At 41.1% G+C, this 22,650-nt stretch overlaps 1 protein-coding gene across 1 annotated transcript in view; it reads right to left on the reverse strand.

The window, feature by feature from the left end:
* The window catches only part of mao (monoamine oxidase), a 69,388-nt gene extending 46,809 nt beyond the window's left edge, over nt 1-22,579 (reverse strand). Inside the window, exon 1 of the mRNA XM_051707942.1 lies at nt 22,467-22,579. Within this exon, the coding sequence (XP_051563902.1) occupies nt 22,467-22,515 (49 nt within the window). The 5' untranslated portion in view covers nt 22,516-22,579. The remainder of the gene's footprint in view (nt 1-22,466) is intronic.
* Nucleotides 22,580-22,650: the final 71 nt, after the last annotated feature.

The raw sequence follows: 22,650 nt of genomic DNA on the forward strand, positions 1-22,650 counted from the left end.
TGAAGTTCTGTTCTGTTGGTTGCTTTGTCTCGGAGTGGTGTGTGCCCATCAGATCGCCATTGCCCTGGTGATTATGCTCGAAGAGTATTCCTTGGATTCTGTCCTCGTGTCAGGAGACTTGTTGTCTGGGCTCTGCTTCACACCACACCTTCCTGCTACGGATTGTTCTGGACTTCCACAGCACTACACACTGACAGACACACTATCCTCACCCCAGTGGCTTCCTTATTGAACTCGACCGAGCTGGCGCAGAAATGCTTTTTGTGTTTATCATACAATTAAGACTTTTCTAACTTTTCTTCTGCTTTTGGGTTATGTCTTCCCCGCTACTGTGATAGAATAAACCAGCCATGCTATGCACCCAGCGGAGGAGAATGCTATTCGCTCTGCCCTGTCTCAACAAGGGGCTTTGCTTGGTCGACATCAAGAGCAGATTTCCGGATATGATGGCCTCACAGCTCATAGAGCTTACTACGCTGGTTAAGCAACTCCCATAAGCATCTCCCTCCTGATCCTATTCTGGTGCAGGATTTACCTCCTCCCCCTTTGACTGTTTCACACGCCTCAACAAGCAGATCCGATGTGCGAATCCTTCCCCCAGCTCCATACTCGGGTGAGGGATCTGCAAGGGGTTTTCTCTCTCGCTATTCACTCTTCTCCATGCAGCCCTCTACCTTTACATCTGACACCATGAATATTGCATGTGTAATCACACTCCTTTCCGGGAAGGCTGGAGAATGGGGAATGGCGAAGACTGCTCATCCTATGAGGCCTTTTCTACTGAGCTCTGCAGGGTTTTCGACCACACCGCTCAAGGCCGGGAGGCAGGGAGAGTGTTGTCTGGACTTTCCCAGGGGAACCGATCAGTAGTGGACTTTGTGATTGAGTTTCACACTCTGGCTGCCTCCAGTGACTAGAATGACCATGCTATGTGGGGCCACTTTTTGCAGGGATTATCCAACTCTGTCCAGGATTAAATTTATTCTCTGAATATTTGGTCATGACTTTCGGATTGGTCAACGCCCCCGCCATCTTCCAGGGGCTCGTGAATGACATGCTTTGAGACATGGTAGATCGTTTTGTTTTCGTTTATCTCGACGATATTCTGATCTTCTCCCAGAATATGCAAGACCATGTGCGGCACATCAGGCAGGTTCTTCAGCAACTGCTAGAGAATCGGCTGTTTTTCAAGATGGAGAAGTGCACGTTTCATGCGCAGTCGGTTCCGTTTTTGGGGTTCATCGTTTTGTCCGAGGGAGTGCGTATGGACCCGGCTAAGGTTAAAGCCATCACTGAGTGGCCAACCCCAGATTCTCGCAAGGCTTTGCAGAGGTTTCTTGGGTTCGCTAACTTTTATCGTAGATTTATAAGGAACTATAGCCACTGACTTTAGTTGGTCTACGTGGGCAGAGTCCGCATTTGCAAAACTCAAGGAGCGGTTTTCCACCGCACCCATTTTAATTACCCCTGACCCCGCTTTACACTTCGTGGTGGAGGTGGATGCATGAGAGGTCGGTGTTGGAGCGCTTCTCTCTCAGCGCTCTCCCTTGGATAGAAAGGTGCATACTTGTGTGTTCTTTTCACACCGGTTAACTCCGGCCGAACGGAATTACGACGTCGGTAACCAGGAATTACTTGCTGTCCAGTTGGCCTTGGGTGAGTGGCGTCATTGGTTAGAGGGTATGGGATACCTTTCGTGATTTGGACTGATCACAAAACCTATAGTACAGTGTAGGGCTAAATGTCTTAACTCTAGGCAGGCTCTCTGGGCGTTATATTTCACACGTTTTGATTTTACCCACTCATATCATCCGGACTCCATAAACATCAAGCCTGAATCCCTTTCTTGATGTTTCGAAATCGAGACCTCCGCCACCCCAGCGGATACCATCCTCCCCGCTCCTTGAGTGGTATCCTGGGAGGTGGAGGCTAAAGTCCACACTGCGCTGCATAACACCCACCACATGCACCTCAGTCGAGTCCGAGTCAAGTCCAAGTCTTTAAACAATCGAGTCAGAGTCGTATCTGAGTCCATAACAGGCTGAGACCGAGTTGAGTCCGAATTAATCTGTTCATGAATCTGAATTACAATTGTAACCGTAAACTCAACATCAATATTTTAAGTTTATTTTAAACTTCACAACTAAGAAAAACAGTTTGTCAATATAAATGTAACAAAAACACCTCTGTTGCATTTCAATATATATATTTTATTATTAGTATCCTGCTGAACAGACTTCAAAGTGGTTTCAGAATGAAAGCATATGCTTTAGGTGTATGTAGACAAAACTGTCCTTCAACACACTCCTTATTGCGTTCTGTTGACATTTCAATTATTTGTTGCTTTTTCCCCTCCACTCAAACATAGACTAAAGAAAGTGAAACTGCGTTAGTCATTATAAACAAGGTTATTATATTTTGAATTTTAATTATATTTTTATTTCTATTTCATTTTCAATTTGTCAATTAAATTTAATTGAGTTTTATTTAAAATTATCCCTATCTAAAGAAATAACATTCTATAATGAGATTTCTTAATGAATCTTTTTTCTCTATCTGCCGACTGATTTGGGAAAATACATACTGTAGAAATGAGTCAACACAGTAGTAATTAGTACTCGCTGAGAAGTTACGTCTCACAATTTGACTGCAAATGCTACATTCAAAAACACGGGAAAAGCCCACTGATAATGATTTTCTAGTTAATTTGCAGAAAACCGCACAATGCAGGGCAGTTCTGCGTGCTGCTCGTGTACCTAAATCCCTGATGCGTCTGTGTGCATCTCTCAGCAGCTGCCGCAGAAGATAAAAAATAATAATAATAACTGATATTTGCTTGAGCGGCAGCGCGCTTGTCTGCAATCAGTCTGAAATCTTTAAATACCTGTGGTGAGCAGGGCGGAGCTGAGCGGCGTCTGGGCAGAGCGAGGCCAGGATGATAAGTGACGAATGACTTCCACCTGCGTGCCACACCGGTCTCGCGTTCCAGCAAGGGGAGGCGGGAGTATTTAAGGAGAAGAGACAGCGGCAGACGGGAGAGAGATGTATGAAGCTTGTCCGCGTGTTTGACTGTTTTTATGATTTGATGCAGCTGGCTAAAAAGCAGTGCATTTTTTTGTTTCTTTGTACACTGAAAAGTGTCATTAAATGTCTATGTGTTTGTCAAGCCGGTCCCGGCTTCCTCCTTTGCCATCCTTAATTGTTACAATACCAAACAAAGAAAATTTAACTGAGCTCTTCTTTAACCGCAAAACATGGAGAATAATAATTTTGAGTCATAAATTCAACAGAATTGTCCTTCAAAAGTGTCAGAGATGTAGGCTAAAAAAAGACGTGCTTAAGTTACCCAGTGGTTTACAATAAAAATAAAATTAACATTTAAAATAAAAACGTCATAACCAACTCAATTCAGCTCGTAACATGAATTTTAGCTTCATACACAAACTTTGTCATCGAATAATACATTTATTTTATAGTATATAATTAAATTATAAACAAAATATTTCCCAAAATATCCTAATATTTTATTGTGCATGATTGAATGTTGTGAATGGTGGACAAATGCTGTAAAAGAATCTATTTTAAGCAGCTAGTGAAATGCTCTGAAAATAGTAAATCAATAATAAATGGGTGCTGTTTATCTGTTTAGAGTTGCTGCCTGCTTTAGCAATAATGCTTTTTTTCCCCGATTATTTAAAAAGTTACACAGTTAATTCATCAAGCTATTATGGACCAGTTCAAGCTGACAACACTGCTTGGACCACAAGAGACTATAGAAGCCTACATGTGTAAATACATTACGCCTAAAAAGACTTAATATCCAATATTAATACTATTTTTATGTATTTTTCTTTCGATATGCTATTTTTAGTAAACTGTGAGAGACATGATGTGGGTGACTTGCCTCAATGAAGTTCTTGATTTTAAGTTTTTAACCACAATGAAACCGCAATGCGAGCACTGTTTTGGCTGCACAAATGCCACACGCAATTTTACCAGTTGTCAGGTCCCGTGTCGTGTGAAACTGCCTTGTTTCACAATATAAGTTTCTATTATATTGGATGCATACCTGTCTTTATGTTTTTGTCATGCCAGCCACCTCGGTAGCCGATGTTATACAGTAGTCTCTGTAGTAACATTCAAGCATATTGGTTGACTGATGAGTGTGCTTGTGCGTATGTGTGTGTGCGTGTGTTTGCTTAAACAGTGAAACAACTCTGGCTATGTCTACGAATTCAGGGGCTAATACAGCTGCGTGCAGACTGAGATGTGTTAATTAATTTTTTTTTTTTTTTGCATCACAAATGTCATGGACTCGGCTGGACTCTGAAAAAAAGCCAGAGTCCCAAAGGCTGAAGTCCTAGTAAAAATGCATCCGAGTCGGTGACAAGTCCAAGTCCATTAAAATTGGACTCGTGACTCGGACTCGAGTCCAAAACTTGACCAAACTTGTTAAAATTCCCCAAGCCAAACAAGCTTAAAAGATCATCCACTGAATCACAATACTGTTACCCGAACACCAAGGCTAACAAGTAGCTCTTTAACCTGTTTGTTCTGAGCCAAGGACTCAAATACACAAAACTAGCTTTGTCGCCAAATGAGACAGAACTCTAATAAATGAGAATCCAAATTGACAAAACTTACACTGACATAACAATACAGCCAGTTAATGTTTCATGATGAATGACTGCCAAACTACATCATAACTCTATGTGGAATAGATACTTAATTTAAGCAAAACTAATAGTTAAAATATTAAATAAAGAGTTTAGCTTTAAAGTTTGCAGCAGATTAGTATCCACTACAGCGTGGACCATGGAGAAATGACCCCAATGGGACTGCCATACCACTAAGGAAAAGGTCAACCCTTCTTTGAAGAGAATTCTGGGAGTTTAAAGAGCTTCTCTCAGAGTTGGAACATCTCATTTACGCTTTGTCAACCTCTTGTTTTCTTCTTTTCCCTCCTTTTCCATGTTTTGCTTTTCCAATATCCTCTAAAAGCACGTTTATGTGACTGCAATGACAAAAAGGGTTCCAGAACACAGATAGTCCTGCCCAAAAATGTATGTCATTGGTTGGGCCAATGTTGCTGTGTTGGGCTAATTTTTCTGAGGAATCAGCCTACAGCTTACTTCTCTGTATATTAAGCAGGGATAATTACATAAAGTTGATGGGGTAAATCTGGGAAGCATTTACAAAATATACAAAGCTTCAGTTTCAGAAATCAGAAAACTGATATTCCACATTGTCATGTGTATTTTGTTGGTTCATGTTTTTCATGTCTTTCCTGTTTCTTGTCATGTGGTTCCCTTGTCATGTGATTTCATGTTTCCTTCCATGTTCATGTGTCTTGTTTTCATTGGTTGATTGTCTTGATATCTTGTTTAGAGTTCTTTGTGTTTATTGGTTATCTTTGTCATGTGTTCTCCCATGTCATGTATTTAACCCTCATGTTTTCCATGGTCTATTGTCAGGTATTGATATTTGTATGTAACTTTGGTTGAGAATTCAATTTTATGTCAAAGTCTAGTTTATGTCAAAGTCAAGTTTATGTCAAGTTCATGTTTAAGTTTTATTTACGTTTGTAGTTAGGTTTTATGGATATCACGATTTGAATAAATTTGCACTTGGTGCCAGCCAACGTTACACACATGCAGTGCATTATTACTGTGCTACAACTCATGATTTGGGGAATGGCATGTGACACGGAGAAGTTCCTCTGATCATGTGCAGCATTATTAGAGACATAGCTGAAAATGGTAATATATTTAGGATTCACTCCTTTTGTTACTGCCAGTTCACAGGGAAACAAGAGTCTAAGAACGGTTGAGGATTCCGTGGCAACAGTACATGCAAAAATGCAGTCACTTGGCAATGGTAAACAAAAACAAAAATCTAATGTGCACTCTGGCTCTAAGTGACATGATGTAACAAGGTTAGGTTTTACATTAGACAACAAAATTAAGGTAAACAGTAAAACACACAACAGGCAGCACTTCATTTTGCTTTCTAAGAATAGGGTGATCTCAAATAACACACCTCTCCTATTAAAATAAATGTTAGCATTAGTCACCTTTCACTTTATTTGTATGGAAAAAAAGGGGCAATGAAAGTGAATGGTGACTGATGCTAACAAATTGGGATAGATTCACTAAACACTTGTGCCACTTTTGCGTGTGGTATTTCAGCACAAATACCTGCGTCTTATTCACTAACCACCCGCAATCATGTTTAGCGGGCGCAATCAGTGCTGAAATTGCACTGCGTCTTCAATATTTAAATGAAATCATTGTCGTTCCTTTCCGCACAATCACGCCTCCTTTCTATGTATATTAGGCTCATTAAAGATTGCGCTTCATTCACAAAACTCTGTGCAATTTGCCCTGCGCAATTTACATCATGCTATTATCGCCAAATGAAAGTAGGCGGTAAAATGAATTTTATTTAAAAGAGATGTTTGTGAACATTTTCAACCGATCACTTCAGCAGTAATTAATCAAATACTCATCAAATGATGTTGAAGAGCGTTATAACCTGGCATATAATTGCAGAATTGCGTATGCAAATTGTGATTTTGTGGGTGCGTTTGCACCGTTGCCTGATCTGCATAAAAATTCCTTTAGTGAATCAGGCGCTAAACAAACACAGTTAGCGCTTGTGCTTTTTGCAGCCGCAATTCATTCTTCGTGAATCTGCCCCTTTGTGTTCCACAGAGGAAAGAAATTAATATTGGTTCGGAAAAACACGAGGTTGAGTAAATGACAGAATTTAAATTTTTAGGTCAACTATCCCTTTAAGACAAATAACTTGAAACCAAGAATCTCAATGTCAATAAGTACTTATTCTTTTCATTGACATGTCTTTTCCAAAATTGTCCCGGAAGGAACTCTGTACCTTCCAAAGGTCAGGTCTAGACAGGTTACAAATCTCTCTTTGTGTTAATACTACAATCTAAACCTTACTGCTTTGCTAGTACACTTATCATCCCTGATAAAACCTTTACAGACTAAGAGGAATCACGTTTAAGAGGCTATGTCGGCCAGCTCTAGTGGTAATTGGAAAATCACATTATCACAACACATTACCAACCTCAAGGCCTTAAATTGGAGGTGACACTGGCCACCTTTAAATCTGCGGCTCATTCCTCAAGGAATTTCTCAATTAAAATGCTACTCTGTTGGCTTTGGCAAGCAGCACACTCATCATTTATCCCACAAGACAAAACTTGAGAGGGTCTTGTTTTTTATTAAAGACATGAAATGAAATGAATGTACAACTCCATAATTGATCCTATAAGAACAGTTTATACCTCTGGTATCTAGATAAGGAAGCGTTCTTACCATAGTCCACTTACTTACCATATTAGTACTATACAACATGTAACAAAGAGATTTGAAAGAACAAATAGAGCCTCCAACCAACTTTCTAACTCCAGCTGTTTAGCTGTAACATGTGTGACCCTCTGTCAGAATCAGAATGAGATTTATTGCCAAGTGTTTACATATAAAAGGATTTTTTCTTGGTGACAGAAGCTTCCAGTGCACAATACAGCAACAAGACAGAGATGATGATGATAATAATAATAATAATAAGTATATATAGAAATGCACAATAAGACAAAAAAACCTGCAAACAGCTGCTACAGTATAATCCATTTTCACAGTCTTCAATTCAGCATGCACAATACCTTCATATGGTTTAAATATGAAACCAACATCCAATTTCCTCAATGCAATGTAGCAATTTGTAGTTTTTCATGGTCTCCAATCTTTTAGAAGCAATTGCCTTCACTGCGACATGGAACACAATTGAAAAGCAATTACACTGAGATCAGCGAAATGGCATGTTCTCCTAGCAACCTCATGGACAGTTGTTTCTCTAAGAGAGGAACAGAGCGGTATTATCTTAAGTTGCATAACAAAGCCAGTCAAGCTGGAGTCAAGCTCCTCTATGCACAGCTCAAAGGGGGAAAAACAGGCCAAGAGTGTTTGTTTACACAAGCTAAGAGGACACAGCAATAAACCATTTAGACATCAGGGTATTTCTCTGGCGTTATATAAAAGCACCATGAAGACATTATAGAGTGTTACCTAGTTTAGATGTTTGTGTTATAACCATATGCCAGGGCTGTAACCACTATATACCCCCCCGACTAAAACAGGCAAATTGCTAGCAATGTAGACATAGTGGTAGTCTTGTTCTCTGTGATCTTCTGTGTGAAAAAATGTATCTTTTAAAACCAAAAATGATAAAATTTTGGGCATTTATCACATTTAAATCCTTTATTCAGAAAATTATTGCATTCAGAGCCTTTACTATTTTAAAGGACCAAAGAGGACCATTATATTTGTGCCCTCAACACCCGCGACCCCCCACCCCCAAAATGGTTTGGTCCCCCCCAACGTTCAAGACATGGTTACGGCCATGCCATATGCTATTAAAAAGAAAGTTAGAAATGGAGACCAGAGATATAAAAGACTGAAAGCACTGTTGTTTCTACAAATGCATTATAAAAATCAATGATTATATCTGAGTTTAATTGTGTTTCTTAATATCAGGAATAGTAATATCAAGAAACATAGTGTCCTTCCTGTTAAGAGGGCATTCACACATACAGTAATTGGCAGTGACAAAGCGAACAGGAGTCATTTATTTTCAATGAGAGTTAGCAATTTCAGGTGACATGAGCATCAGTGGCCATTGGTGATGTGATGTGGGAATGTCCAAGGATGAGACATTGTTTAACTGAGACATTAACTGAATGCAATCAACGATGCGCATTGCGACTTTCAATAGGTGTGAAGACACTGGAGCTTAAACTGTAAACGAGTAAAACTGTTTCATTTTATCAATTACTATTGCTCATAAAGAATGTTAGGGATTTGAACAAACCCCTAACCTAAGCATTATATTTCTGCACATAAATCGTCCCTCACTGTTTATGCTATGGATATGAATGACGCCTCAAAATGTATGGCTTGTTTAGAAGGGTGTGTTATAACTTTTCTAATCAATTAGACTTACCATCTTTGCCTGGCAGTAGGGCTGGGCGTTATGACGATATATATTGTGGCGACAATTTAAAGTGACAGACGATAGAGATTTTGCTATATCGTGTATCTTGCAATATGTAAATGTGTGTGCATATCTATCAGTGGCAGGGCTTCATGTGAGACTGAGAGAATTGAAGAGACATGAGTTTTTCCGGCATTTAAAATTTTAAAGAGAGTGCAGGGTGGGATCACTCGTGCTACTCCAAATTGTGGTGCAGACTATAAAATTGACATGACCCATTCTAAATTTTAGTTTTTTTTACCTTAAAGCGCTATGGCTAAACAGCCTGGCATTCTAACCACCACTGATGAGGAAACAGATACAACACTGTGTCATGTGCCAAAATAAAGGATTTTGAAACTAAACATCATCACCTTTGCTAAAATTTTGTTCAAATGATGTTAGATATTAAGAAACAAAACGGCAATGTTTGCCTTCAGATATTCATATATTCTCTATAGAGATGACTTAATCATTAAGAGCCTAATGAAGTGTTTATTTTTGTTGGAACTTTTTTACTTGTAGTATTTTCTTTGTTGCATTGCTTTGAGAAGATGTTGAGTTTCTTGAGGAAAGTTTATAATTATAATAATATTGGTCACCAAAATATCAGACATAGGCTATGTCCACATTAATCCGGATCCGGTTTTCGAAACACTCTCCATTCACACTGCCGTTTTCAAGCATTTCCCAAAAGTTACTCGTCCACACTGAAACATATGAAAACTCTTAAATCCCCTTACTGCGCATGCGAATAAATGCCATTCCATGTACAGTCTGAAACGCACTTGTCCTCGTGTTCCGTCGCCGGACAGTAATTCCAAGTAAACTTCCCGTCACCTTTGAAGGAATGCAATGTAAAGGTTGTACAAAGTAACATTTATCTTTAACAACACTATCAAAATGAACAGCAGGCACAACAATGCTGCTACAACATGGGGCGCCATCTTGATTGTTTTGGGTTGAACTGATCACATGATGCGTCACATGACAACAAATATGTCATTGTTTTCAGATATCTCTGTTTTCCCTTTCCACACTATAACGCGAAGACAGCATTTTCAAATTTATCCACTTGGTAGAGTGTTTTCGAAAAGCTCTGTTATCTCTGTCAAAAACTTCATCTCAGTGTGGACGGAAGGCCAAAACATTGGGAAAAAGATGCATTTTCAAACTAAAACATATTAGTATGCAGGGTTGGGGAGTAACGAAGACAGAGTTTTTATAGTCAAAACAAGTGAAAAAATCTACCAGTGCTGGAGAAGTAATCCAAAGTATTTAGAATGCGTTACTGACCTTGAATAATCTAATGGAATACGTTACAAATTACATTTTACAGCATGTATTCTGTAATTTGTAGTAGAATACATTTCAAAAGTAACCCTCCCAACCCTGTTAGTATGGACGTGGCCTTAAATGTGGCATAATGTGAACTTTGAAAGTAACAATCAAGTAATCACACACCTTAAATTCAGAGGTGCAAGTTATGGAAAAAATGTCTTAAAATAAAAGAGAGTATAACTGCACAACTCAAAATATAGGCTGTTTTATTTTTCTTACCAACGTTTCAGCAGTGACTGCCAAAACGTTGGCAAGATAAATAAAAAAGCCTATATTTTGAGGTGTACAGTTATAATGTGAACTTTAACATTATGGTAAGGCTGATTTAAAACCAAAATGATTTTTTTTTATTTTTTTATTTTTTTATTTTTACTTTGACTATGGTTGTCAAGACTCAAATTCCAAATAAAGACAAAATTATAAAAAATAAAAAAAAAGTAGTTTTCATTTTTAAAGTATTTAATTCACTGACTGGATTATCCAAAAATAGACCTTACAATATAGTTATTTAATATATGAACCAATTTTTATTGATTTTCAAGAAAAATGTTACTATATTGTGATATATATCGTAATCGTGATATAAAATTATTCATATCGTGATATAAGGTTTTGCCCACCCCTACCTGGCAGACAATATAACGGGTGAAAAAATCCCACTGATTTACATGAAACCCAAGCTATATCAAGACACCAGAATACCATGGGGTCTTGGGGTGGGCTCTTTTGACTAGCAACAATCCAGAACACCCTATCAACCACCTAAAAGTGCCCAAGTGACCACCCAGGACATCCTGGCACAGTGGTTGTGAGTTTTGCATGGGGAAGCACCACTCATTGTCTAAAGAAAATGTAAAAAAATAAAATAAAATAAAATCTAATAGCTGTGGACACAGTTCAGAGACAAGCCAAGAGTAAATCATGCATAAGAGAGTACATTGACTTTTATCTCTTTCTGTCACAACCTTGGTCTAACAGCCCTCTCCTATCTGTTATCTGTCAGTATGTTTGTCTCTGTTTTGTTTGAACGCATGGCTCTGTTTGTGTTTTTGTCTGCCATGCGCTCTTCTGACCCTGCCCGCATGTTTCCCCGTGCCACGCCTCCTCATTTAGTCCTTGTCATGTTGATTGTCTGCACCTGTCCCTCATATGTCTCCCTCTATGTATTGTGCCTTCTTACCTCTTGTGTTTGTCAAATTGTTTTGTGAGGTTTGTAAGGATAGTGAAGTCTGTCGGTTGGTCTGTCTGTTCCTGTATACATCCTGTTCATTGCTCATTGTAATCTTCGTTCTTGTTTACATTAGTCTGTTTTGAACAGACTGTTGAGGGAGTATTCAAAAGAATTTTAGATTTTGTCCTCGTGCCTGGATTATGATCGGTCCTGCCTGTGTAGACTTTTCTGGGCTGAAGGAACCCATTAGATCTTGTGTTCCTGAAAGTGTTGTGGGAGGAAGTCTCTCCGAGACTATCAGGCTGGCCACTGAGCTGGACGAATGTTTCTCAGCCTGGGCCTCTGAGAACTTCCTCACCCCAGCCCGAGGATGTTGATACTCTCTTACCTGAGGTGGGCACCCTGGCCTTGCCCTCCACAACTCAGAGGAGAAGGAAGCCAAGTAAGGCACCCGAGCCCCCCACTGACCGCCAGGAGATGGTGGCCATTCCTGCTGCCGACTGGCAGGAAGCAGTGACCGTTCCTCAGTTGCTGCCAGGAGGCGGCGGCTGTTCCCATTGCCGACTCTGAGGAGGAGAGGGAAGCCAAGTTAGGTGCCCAAGCCCCCCACTGTACAGCAGGAGACGGCAAAGCCGTTCCCAGTGCTGACCACTAAGGAGGCCATTCCCCAGTTGCTGCCAGGAGGCGATGGCTGTTCTCGCTGCAGACCGCCAGGAGGTGGCGGCTGTTCCCCAGTTGCTGCCAGCACTCACAGCCATGGAGGCTGTTCCCCTGCTGCTGCCAGCGCTCATGGCCATGGAGGCCGTTCCCCTGCCACTGCCAGCACTCACAGCCATGGAAGCCGTTCCCCTCCTGCTGCCAGTGCTCACCGCCATGGATGATTCAATCTTGTTCCCTGCGGCCACTCAGTCTGTTCAGCCCCCAGTGAGTGCCACTCACCTAGTCCAGTACCCAGTGGTCGCTGCCCCATCTGACCCTGTCCTGTCCCCTGTGGCTGCTCGGCCTGGCCCAGTCGTGTCCCCAGCGTCCGTCGACCAGTCTGACCCAGTCCTGTCCCCAGCAGCTACCGACCAGTCTGTCCAGCCCTTTGAGGTCCCTGCCCAGTCTGGCCAGCCCTCTGCGGTCCTCACTCGGTCCGACCCAGTCCTGTCCCAATTTAGAATTTGGAAGTCTTGGCTACAATGTGTATTCTACAGTCTGACATAGTCACACAGTGTGCCATGGCTTTTACCCAAGATCTCACTGGGATCATATCGTACAGTCTGACAAGCAACAATTGTAAAGGACCATAAAAATCATATACAGTATTTTAGTGGACTTCTCAATATCATTGAAACCTAAGAATAAAATTACACATTTGCAAATCTATTATTACACAAGCTTACACACATACATTTTACATACAGTGTCTACTGGTCAAACGTTTTGAAACACTTATTCTTTTGTATAATTTTTTTCACATTTTAGAATAACAGTAAAGTCATCAAAACTATGGAATAACATAAATGGAAATATGGGAATTATGTTGTGACTAAACAAAATCCAAAATAAATCAAAACTGTGTTATATTTTAGCATCTTCAAAGTAGTCACCCTTTGCCTAGAATTTGCAGACATGTACTCTTGACATTTTCTCAACCAACTTCTTGAGGTATCACCCTGGGATGCTTTTTAAACAGTATTGAAGGAGTTCCCATCTATGTTGGGCACTTATTGGCTGCTTTTCTTTATTATTTGGTCCAAGTCATCATTTCAAAAACTTTTTTTAAATTTTTTATTAAATTTTAGTTTTATAAATAAATAAATTAATATTGTGGCACAATTATATTTTTGTCTACAAAACTAATTTCAAACATTTAAGCATACGCCTTCAGATCAAAAGATTTTTAAGATCATAAGAAACATTTCAGTCAAGTGTTTCAGAACTTTTGACCGGTAGTGTATATTTCAATAAACAAGAATGCAACTATACTAAAGTAATGATTTAGAAGTGGCCCTTTATAACACACCACGTATGTATTGGTCTCTCTGTCAGCCCAGACTGATCTCACAGTAAAATCGGAAACAGAAGGTTGACTTTTCTATAGCTAAATTTGGTCTGTGCTTACCGAAATTCATCCAAAGCGGTAAGTGTTGTTGGGCGTATGGGCACGTGTGAGCTCCATTTTCCGGGTGAAATGTCCACAGAGGGGCGCCAAAGATAAACTGTGAAGTGATTAGTTTTCAGCTGTACAGGCTGTAATTCAGTGCAAAGGAATGCATATTTTATAAACTGACACAACCCCTAAACCTAGACCTAACCATCAAGGGAAAATGCAACCTCAAAATCCAGGATCCGAACCTTCCGAAGTCTTCCACGCTGCTGACGCAACACGCTTCCAGTTGTGCCACAAGGGAAAGTAAACACGCCGAAGCCGATAATGAGGCCGATCCTAAAATACTGGAAGTCTCGGAAACAACATGCTGGCTGGCTTCCAGAGCAGGAATGTTCTTTAGCTAGAGCAGGACACTCACCAGGAAACAGTAACACTGTCAACAGCACTGTCAAAAGCAAGACTCTGCAATTAGATGTGGACTTCCTGCCTTCCACTTCTGCACCCCATGAGTGCTGCTGTTGAGCTGAGCTCTACTAGTGTTGAGCAAAACAATTAGAACTTGTATTGTCAAACTGTTGCTGAAAGATTGGATTGGTACAGTAAACAATATTTTTAAATACTGTTAAAGAAATAGTTCACCCAAACAAGAAATTAATTATTTTTCTTTCAAAACCCATTTGACTTTCTTTGTTCCACCCTTACAAAAAACGTCAAGGTTACCATTCCCTGATGGAGGGAACGAGATGTTGTGTCAATGTAGTGACACTACGGGTCACTCTTGGGAGCCCGAGACACCTCTGGTCTTTGATAAAAGGCCAATGAAAATTGGCAAGTGGTATTTGCATGCCACTCCCCCGGACATACGGGTATAAAAGGAGCTGGTATGCAACCACTCATTCAGGTTTTATGCTGAGGAGCTGATATAAGGTCCGGCCTTACCCGTGGACGGTAGTCGTGGTGACGACCGTACACACCGGGTATGTGACCCAGGGAGGAAGGAAGCCGCTCTTTTGCTGAACTGTTGGGTACCGCAGCCACTTGGGCATGCAAAAGATTTTCCGCCCGGCCCTCCACCGGGGGATGGAGTGGTCTTTTTACCAGCTCCAAGTGAGTGGGTTCCCTCGTTCCTGGGTCACCCATCTCAAGAGCGCTTTGAGGACCTCCGCGGGTTCTTAGGCGCCGGCTGTGAGACGGGTGGTGTCTGCTTCCTGCGGTGGGCTCCACGCCGGGCCGAAGGGGCGGGCTGCGGCAGAGCCGGTGCAGTCACCGTAGGGGGACACCCTTGGCAACGAGCAGACGGGGTGCAGGATCTTAAGCCACACCGGGGCAGGATGTGCCGGACTGCCTCCGTCTGATGCTTCACTGCCGAGAACTGCTGGGCAATGTCCTTGACGGTGTTGCCGCATAGGCCAGCCTGGGAAATGGGGGCAGCAAGGAACCGTGTCTTGTCGGCCTCGCCCATCTCGACCAGGATGAGCCAAAGGTGGCGCTCCTGGACCACTAATGTGGCCATCGTCCGCTGAGAGACCACGCCGTGTCCTTCGTCACTCGGCGAGCGAGGTCGGTCACCGAGCGCAGTTCCTGCATCAAATCTGGGGCGGAACTACCCTCGTGCAGTTCTTTCAACGCCTTGGCTTGGTGGACCTGCAGGAGAGCCATGACGTGCAGGGCAGAGGCGGCTTGTCCAGCAGCACTGTAGGCTTTAGCCATCAGGGACAACGTGAGCCTACAGGGCTTGGACGGGAGCTTAGGGCGTCCGCGCCAGGTGGCGGCGCTCTGCGGGCATAGGTGCACCGCGAGCGCCTAATCCACCGGGGGAATTGCCGTATAGCCCCTGGCCGCCCCGCCATCGAGGATAGTGAGAGCGGGGGAACTGTGGAATCGGGGCCGGGCAGTAAAAGGTGCCTCCCATGATTTCGTCAGCTCCTCGTGCACTTCCGGGAAGAATGGCACTGGAGCGGGGCGTGGCTGCTTTGAGCGGTGCCACAAGCTCAGGAACCAATCATCAAGCCGCGAGGGTTCAGGGGAGAGCGGAGGGTTCCACTCTAACCCGACGCTTGCGGCCGCCCGGGAAAACATGTCCATCATCTCGGCATTGGCCTGTGACTGGGCAATCGTCCCCGAAGGGGGAAGCCCAGCTGAGGCTTCCACGTCCGACTGGACAAGCCCGCTCTCCGATGCTGCGCTCGAGAGCTCATCATCTTCGCGGGCTCCGAACAAGAAGCCAGACTCGCCATGAGACGAGCCGGCAAACTCATCCGGAAGCCCGACTGGGGCAGACGAGCGTGCTGGGGAATGGGAGGTCCGCGGGGGGATACCCGGCAGAGACGATCCCATTGGAGTCCCCAAATCTCCCCCAGTGCTGGCCGCTCTGGCCTCATACCCATAGGTAGAAGGACTGAGGCGAGGAGCCGCTGGGGTGGCTTGCTTTCTTATGAACACGAAAGACAGCGATCATGACCATCCGAAGTTGAGAGATAACGACCGCAACCAGGAATAACACACAATCGGAAAGGCATCTTTAAAAAGACGCGTCTTTAAAAAGACGTTCCGTGTGTGCCGCTCTTTTAGAGAAATATACTCTTTTAGAGGAGAAAAAAGCTCTTTCAGAAAATATACTCTCTTATTTTCTGCCGAAGCGCCCAGGGGCGTTCTCTGCAGTGCACCAGTGCAGAGGAGGGAGAAGCCGCTGAAATGTGCCGTCAGATCCAGCAGAGGTGAATGAACAGTAGAATTCAGCTCAATGAGCATGACCGTTCGGCTCCGAAGAGAAAATCTGAATGAGTGGTTGCATACCAGCTCCTTTTATACCCGTATGTCCGAGGGAGTGGCATGCAAATACCACTCCCCAATTTTCATTGTCCTTTTATCAAAGACCGGAGGTGTCTCGGGCTCCCAAGTGTGACCCCTAGTGTCACTACATCAACACAACGTCGAGTGAGTGACAGATAGGGAAACTAAACTTGCTGCAAATTGGACATGCAAATGAGCTTGTGATTCGCCGCAATGTTTGCCAGAAGTTTGTAGCTCTTCACCGGTAGTGGTGAACCTCTGGCAAACTTTTGGCAACAATGGACAATTTGCCACAAGTTTACCGCAAAGCTCATTTGCATGTGAAAATTATCAGTGGCGATAATTTGCTGCAAATTTGCCATGAACTCTCGATGATTTTTGTAAGTCACAAAAGGAATTATTTACAGCAAAATGTCCAAGCTGCTCTTTTCCATACATTGAATGTGAATGGTGTCCACAGCTATCAAGCAATATTTTCAGGGAATAGCACTTAAATTTCAGTCTGATCCTCATGCAAAGCTATTGTTTGGCTGCAAATGACTTGGAATATATATGCATAAGTTATTTGAATTTCTTTTATAATGCATGTATGATGCCTTTTTGTTCTTTTTGGAATTTGACAGCCTCTGGTCTGTCAATTTTATGGAAAACAGCATTGTGTACATTCTGCTAAACATCTCCTTTTGTGTTCCACGTAAGAAAGAAAGGAATACTGGTTTGGAATGACATGAAGATGAGTAAAGGATGACAGAATTTTTATTTTGGGGGAACTATCCCTGTAATACACTTAAATGTAAACTACCAAATATATGTTTTTTTCCCCGTTACTGACATGAAACAAAAAGGCCACAAGGGGAAGGTGTAATTTCTACTGGTTAGCTTTAGTTGTCTCTCCTTTATGTCAAGCACAGCCCCTGGGGCCCTTGACAACAGACACAAATCCACTTTGCTATCTCTGTTGTTCTTGGATCCCTCAGCACATAAAAATGAGTTGTCACTGCTGTTTAGCACCTCTGCCAAAGTGGCATCTCCCAGAGCACCTCCAGTGGCTTTTGCAAATAGTAATTGGATTTACAGGGAGAGCTGGGTCATTATTAAAAGATCCCTGAAGCAACACTGCATTTCTTTTCAATCCAATTTATTTGGTTTGGTTTGAATAAGAAGAAACTCTGATTCCCTTTAAAGGCCATTGGATGAGAAACACCTTTATATTCAACAAGTGTAAGATGAAACAATCATGTACATCCAGCCAATGACAAAATTTGTGTCTCTCAATTTCATGGGGCTCTATTTTCGTGAGTGCACAAAGTACAAGTGGGAATGGGTGGGAGTGTTTGCGCAAACTGTGGGTGTATTGTATGTTAATGTAGTAGCGCAAAGCGTAATTTGCCATTTTTCCTGAGAAATAGGTCATTGCGCTAAGACGTTTCAAAAGCAAGTCTTATCTCAGTGCAAAGTCTAAAGTCAGTTCCTGCATTTGCAGTTTGGAGTTTCCACCAGCAGACGGTAATAAAGTTAATGTCCAAACTCTGAAAATATAGTGGAACATTAAATTATGTCCCTGACAACAACCATTTTATGAAACAAAAATGTATACGATTTGTGTTAAACTATCTATAGGTCATGGTTTATTTTTCAAGTATTATTACTATGTTTTATTTACAGTTACAATTTATTATCTAATTTGTATTGGTATTTTTCCACCAGTTGTCGTAGAGTGATTTTTATGTCACTGCAAAAGGGGCTGGTGGAAGAGGTTGGATAGAGTAAAATGTTTGGATTTGGTATTATTTTTTTTGACCACTTCGTTATTTTTATTATATTTTCATTTAGTTTGAAGTGTAATTTGAATTTACAAATATTTTTGGTTTCAATAAATTAATAAAATTTTTCTAAATCAAAATCGACCGGTAGAAATGAAGTGTGTGCCGATATAATCACTGTTAATACTAGCCATGATGTGTGTGTCAGTAGATGAAAATTATTAATAATACTTACATTCTATATAATTTTACGGAGCCTACAAATCCTGATGAGAACCACATTGCACCCGAATATATTAAACTGTTCATCTCAAGCACAACAGTTAACACTCAGCACCATAAACTATCAAACCTTCATGACATTTGAAATATTCGTGAATGTTTACTCTCTTTTGCAATCGGGTCCAAGTGTTTTAACTGCCCCAGCCTTCAATAACAGTTCCTTTGCAAAGCTTGAATAGTTTTATGACTGGTTCACAAGCAATCCATGCTGAAATATGCTGAAATCACATCCACACAACATAGTCCAAAGCATGAAGATGCACACATGTCCAGTTACCAGTATCATTCTGCACTGAAATGCACATTGCCGGAAATGCATCCAAACGGTCAAAGATGTCCATCTAGTGCATGTTTTCATACACCGATAATTAAAAATAGTGCAGATGGCGAAAGAACGCTTCCATGACTGAATGAAAGAGAAGAGAGTTGTAACTTGACACAGCGTCTTTTAAAGGCAACCCGAGATACTGTATGTATCAAGCAGTCAAAGATGTCTGTCTAGTGCATGAATATATACAAAAATAATCCAAAATAGTCCAGCTGGGCCCCCTTTGGTGTTCAGGAATAGTGAAGCCACAATAGGCCTGTTTGACCTGCTCTCTCTCTCTCTCTCTGAGACTGAAGCATCAGTGGGCAGGGGCAAAGGCTAAGAGGATGTAAAGTAGGCGTTTAAGTTTTTTCGCTGTAGAGGCGGTCATGAATTAATGTACCCCTAGTGACATAGGGTAGTCTTGGAAGTAGAGAATGAGCTGTTTTGCAGCTTGGTTTCAGTAAATGCTTTTATTGCATTGGGGATTAAGTTTTGAGTTCTGAAATTTTCAGTATGTTTTCATTGTAGAGAGACCTCTTATACTGTATGTCAAAATTTAAAGGAAAATCTGATTGTTCATGACATGACCCCTTTAAAGCATAAAGCTGCACTTAGTGCTATTAAAATAGGGCCCATGGTGTCAAATGCAACCGCACAAAGCAAAGGAGGAATGATCCAATTTTTCTTTAGAATAATCTGGTATCTACTACACTCAGGTCATGTGTAATTAATAAAACACTACGTATGTCATTGCAGGAATCTTATTGCTTTGTTTGACCTCTTTAATCATTATGGACACTCACTCACACTTGTATAAGTAGTTCAGGAACAAATCTTGGGCAGAACCAAGACAAACTAGTAGTAATTAACAGTTGTTAAACTGGGAGATAAGGAGAGTAAACATCCACAATCCTAAATAGATAATAGAATATTAATCTGAGAGTGTGAACTTTTAACTCCCCTCATACTACAACTGACATGACATTTCGCAAGTATGTAGAAGTGGCAAAGGTTTTACAGACTCAAAAGTGCAGTCTGTTAAGCATGGACTCTTGTGGAAACTTGGCAGGAAAATCAAAGTTCTCATGGTTTTAAAAGGTTTTATTGTAATGAATTGGGTGACACTGGGTTCATGGTCCATCATGTGTGCTTTTGTTATATAATGATGACTGATTACACCCATCATCTTTTTTTCAAGCAGAGTAGTATGACTGAAACTCTGGTTACGTGATAGTTGCTCTGGTCTAGTTTAAAGCACAGACCTTTGTTTTCTGAAGTGTAAAGTCAAGCAATTTGAGTAGCCTAAACTGAGTTAAGTGTCATTGGTAATTAAACTGCAAATTACTGCACACACTTTTCAAGCCTAGCCAGATACAGACCTGTTCGTTCCCTCAGAATCTAAAATATATATTATTATCTGACTTGTATTAATTTTGTGGTCCTTTTGCCCAGCAAAACGGGCTATTAGTTAGTCATCTTGACCCTGCGTTTTGGTTGGTTCTGTTTCCAAGAATTCTGTGCTAACCCAAGCAATATTTCATTCAGTGTGTGAAATATTCAGTATGTGAGCTGGGTATACATTTTTGAGTCTGTATGTAATTATGTCAGTTGGACTTTCTTGTCAAGCCATAACCGTAAGGATATTGTGCTATGTTTTTGCACTACTCTGGGGAGAAATAAATCACCCAACACATGCTGGGACTGACAGAAGCAGAATCCTTATCACATAGTATTTTCAAATCAATGCCGCATCCAAATATACAACATAAATAAAAACAGACTCTTCGTAGAACTTTCTAGGGAGGCATGAATTACAGCACCAAGATCTCCGCTGGGGGCAATTGAACTGGACCATGCATGCTTTGCACCTCACTGGGATTATTGTGATACCAAAGTGTCAGGTGTATGCTTTTCACCTTACACTTACCCCTTGGCTGATGTCTTTAAAAATTTGAATTAAATGAATAGTTCACCCAAAAATAAATTCTCTCATCAATTACTCACCCTCATGCCATCTGTGTATGACTTTCTTTCCTCTGCAGAACACAAACGAAGATTTTTAGAAGAATATCTCAGCTCTGTTGGTCCATACAATGCAAGTGAATGGTGACCAAAACTTTAAAGCTCTAAAAGTCACATAAAAGGCCACATTAAGGTAATCCATAAATCTTCAGTGGTGTAATCAATATCTTATGAAGCGATCCAATCAGTTTTTCCTGAGAACAGGCCAAAATATAACTCCATTTTCACTATAAATCTTAACATCAGCAGTCTCCTTGGTGATCATGATTTCAAGCTCGATTACACTTCCTAGTGCCATCTACACTCTACGCATGTGTCAAGCAGTAGGAAGTGTAATCAAGCTTGAAATCATGATCGTGCCTAGAGACTGCAATGTCAAGATGTACAGTAAAAAAGGAGTTACGTATATTTTGGTCTGTTCTCGCCCCAAAATCGATTAGATTGCTTAAGAACACATGGATTAAACCACTGGAGTTATATGGATTACTTTTATGCTGCCTTTATATGCTTTATGGAGCTTAAGCATTTTGGTCACCATTCACTTGCATTGTATGGATTAACAGAGCTGAGATATTCTTCTAAAAATCTTTGTGTTCTGCAGAAGAAAGAAAGTAATTCACATCTGGGATAGCATGAGGGTGAGTAAATAATGAGATAATTTTCATTTTGAGATGAACTATTTCTTTAAGGCCATTATTTCAGGATACAATTTAAACCTTGGTTAAAAAGCACTGCTCCAGAGCATTGACAATGCCAACGTAAAACAATGTGAATTACTTTCCCAAGGTATAGTATGCACAGTGTGAAACAAGAATACACAGGGTTATGTCAATCCAGGGTTTAAAATGAATTTAGGTTAACAATTTCAAGTGCTAAAAACCCAGTACAAAGCCAAAGTAGTAGTATATTGGCAGTTTCCCCCCCAGCAGATTTTGAGAACCTGTTGCACTTCACAAGACTGTTATTTTATCAAGTAATCTTTATAAACACTATTGAGTCATGCACATTTCCCCTAGACATTCAAATATTTTACTAGAACATGACGGGAAGATGCACACGACAAAAACGAAAAGTGCAGTTACAGCTACAACAAAAACTGAATTAAAATCGTATAAACAATAAACTCATAATATAAAGAGATGCCTACTTCAAAATCCTAATATATAATTTGGAAATACAATGCCTGGCAATTCCATTCACTGTTCGTCTTGCATTATTTACTACAGACACAGCGATAACGGCCTCAACTGCTGGCATTATAAATATGAAATAAGCATTTCACGGAAGTGCAAGAGCAAGCTCAGGTGACACCGACAGCAAAAATAAACTCTGAAAAACTAACCTTGTTCTTTTGACAATCTAACATCTCTAACATGGTCCTGGTTAAAATATAAATATGCACCATTGTTTTATGGTAACGATAATACAATGTTATGATAAGGCGCATAAGCTTCTTATGAAATGGAATGGTCGTTTCAGCACCGGGCATTCGCGCTTCTAACATTACTCAACGATTATCATAAAACTCTATAATTAGTATCAGCCGCCTGTAATCTCCAGTGATATAAAGTTTATTTAAGAGTAATTATACTGAGATTCTATAAAGTTTTTATGCGCTATTTTTATGACACTAACCTGAGATGCCTCCGCCAATCACAATCACGTCGCATGTGCTCGCGGTCATGGTGCTGTTCCTCTATCTCACGTTCAGTGCAGAAGAGCCGCTCAGCATCTGTGTTAAAAGCAGCGAGAGCCGGGCCCATTCTGAGCCCCGCCCCCGACTCGAGCGCTCCTATCATTAGAAATGACAGATTAGATG

The sequence above is a fragment of the Myxocyprinus asiaticus genome, chromosome 10 (assembly GCF_019703515.2).
Source record: "Myxocyprinus asiaticus isolate MX2 ecotype Aquarium Trade chromosome 10, UBuf_Myxa_2, whole genome shotgun sequence".
NCBI classification, from domain to species: domain Eukaryota; kingdom Metazoa; phylum Chordata; class Actinopteri; order Cypriniformes; family Catostomidae; genus Myxocyprinus; species Myxocyprinus asiaticus.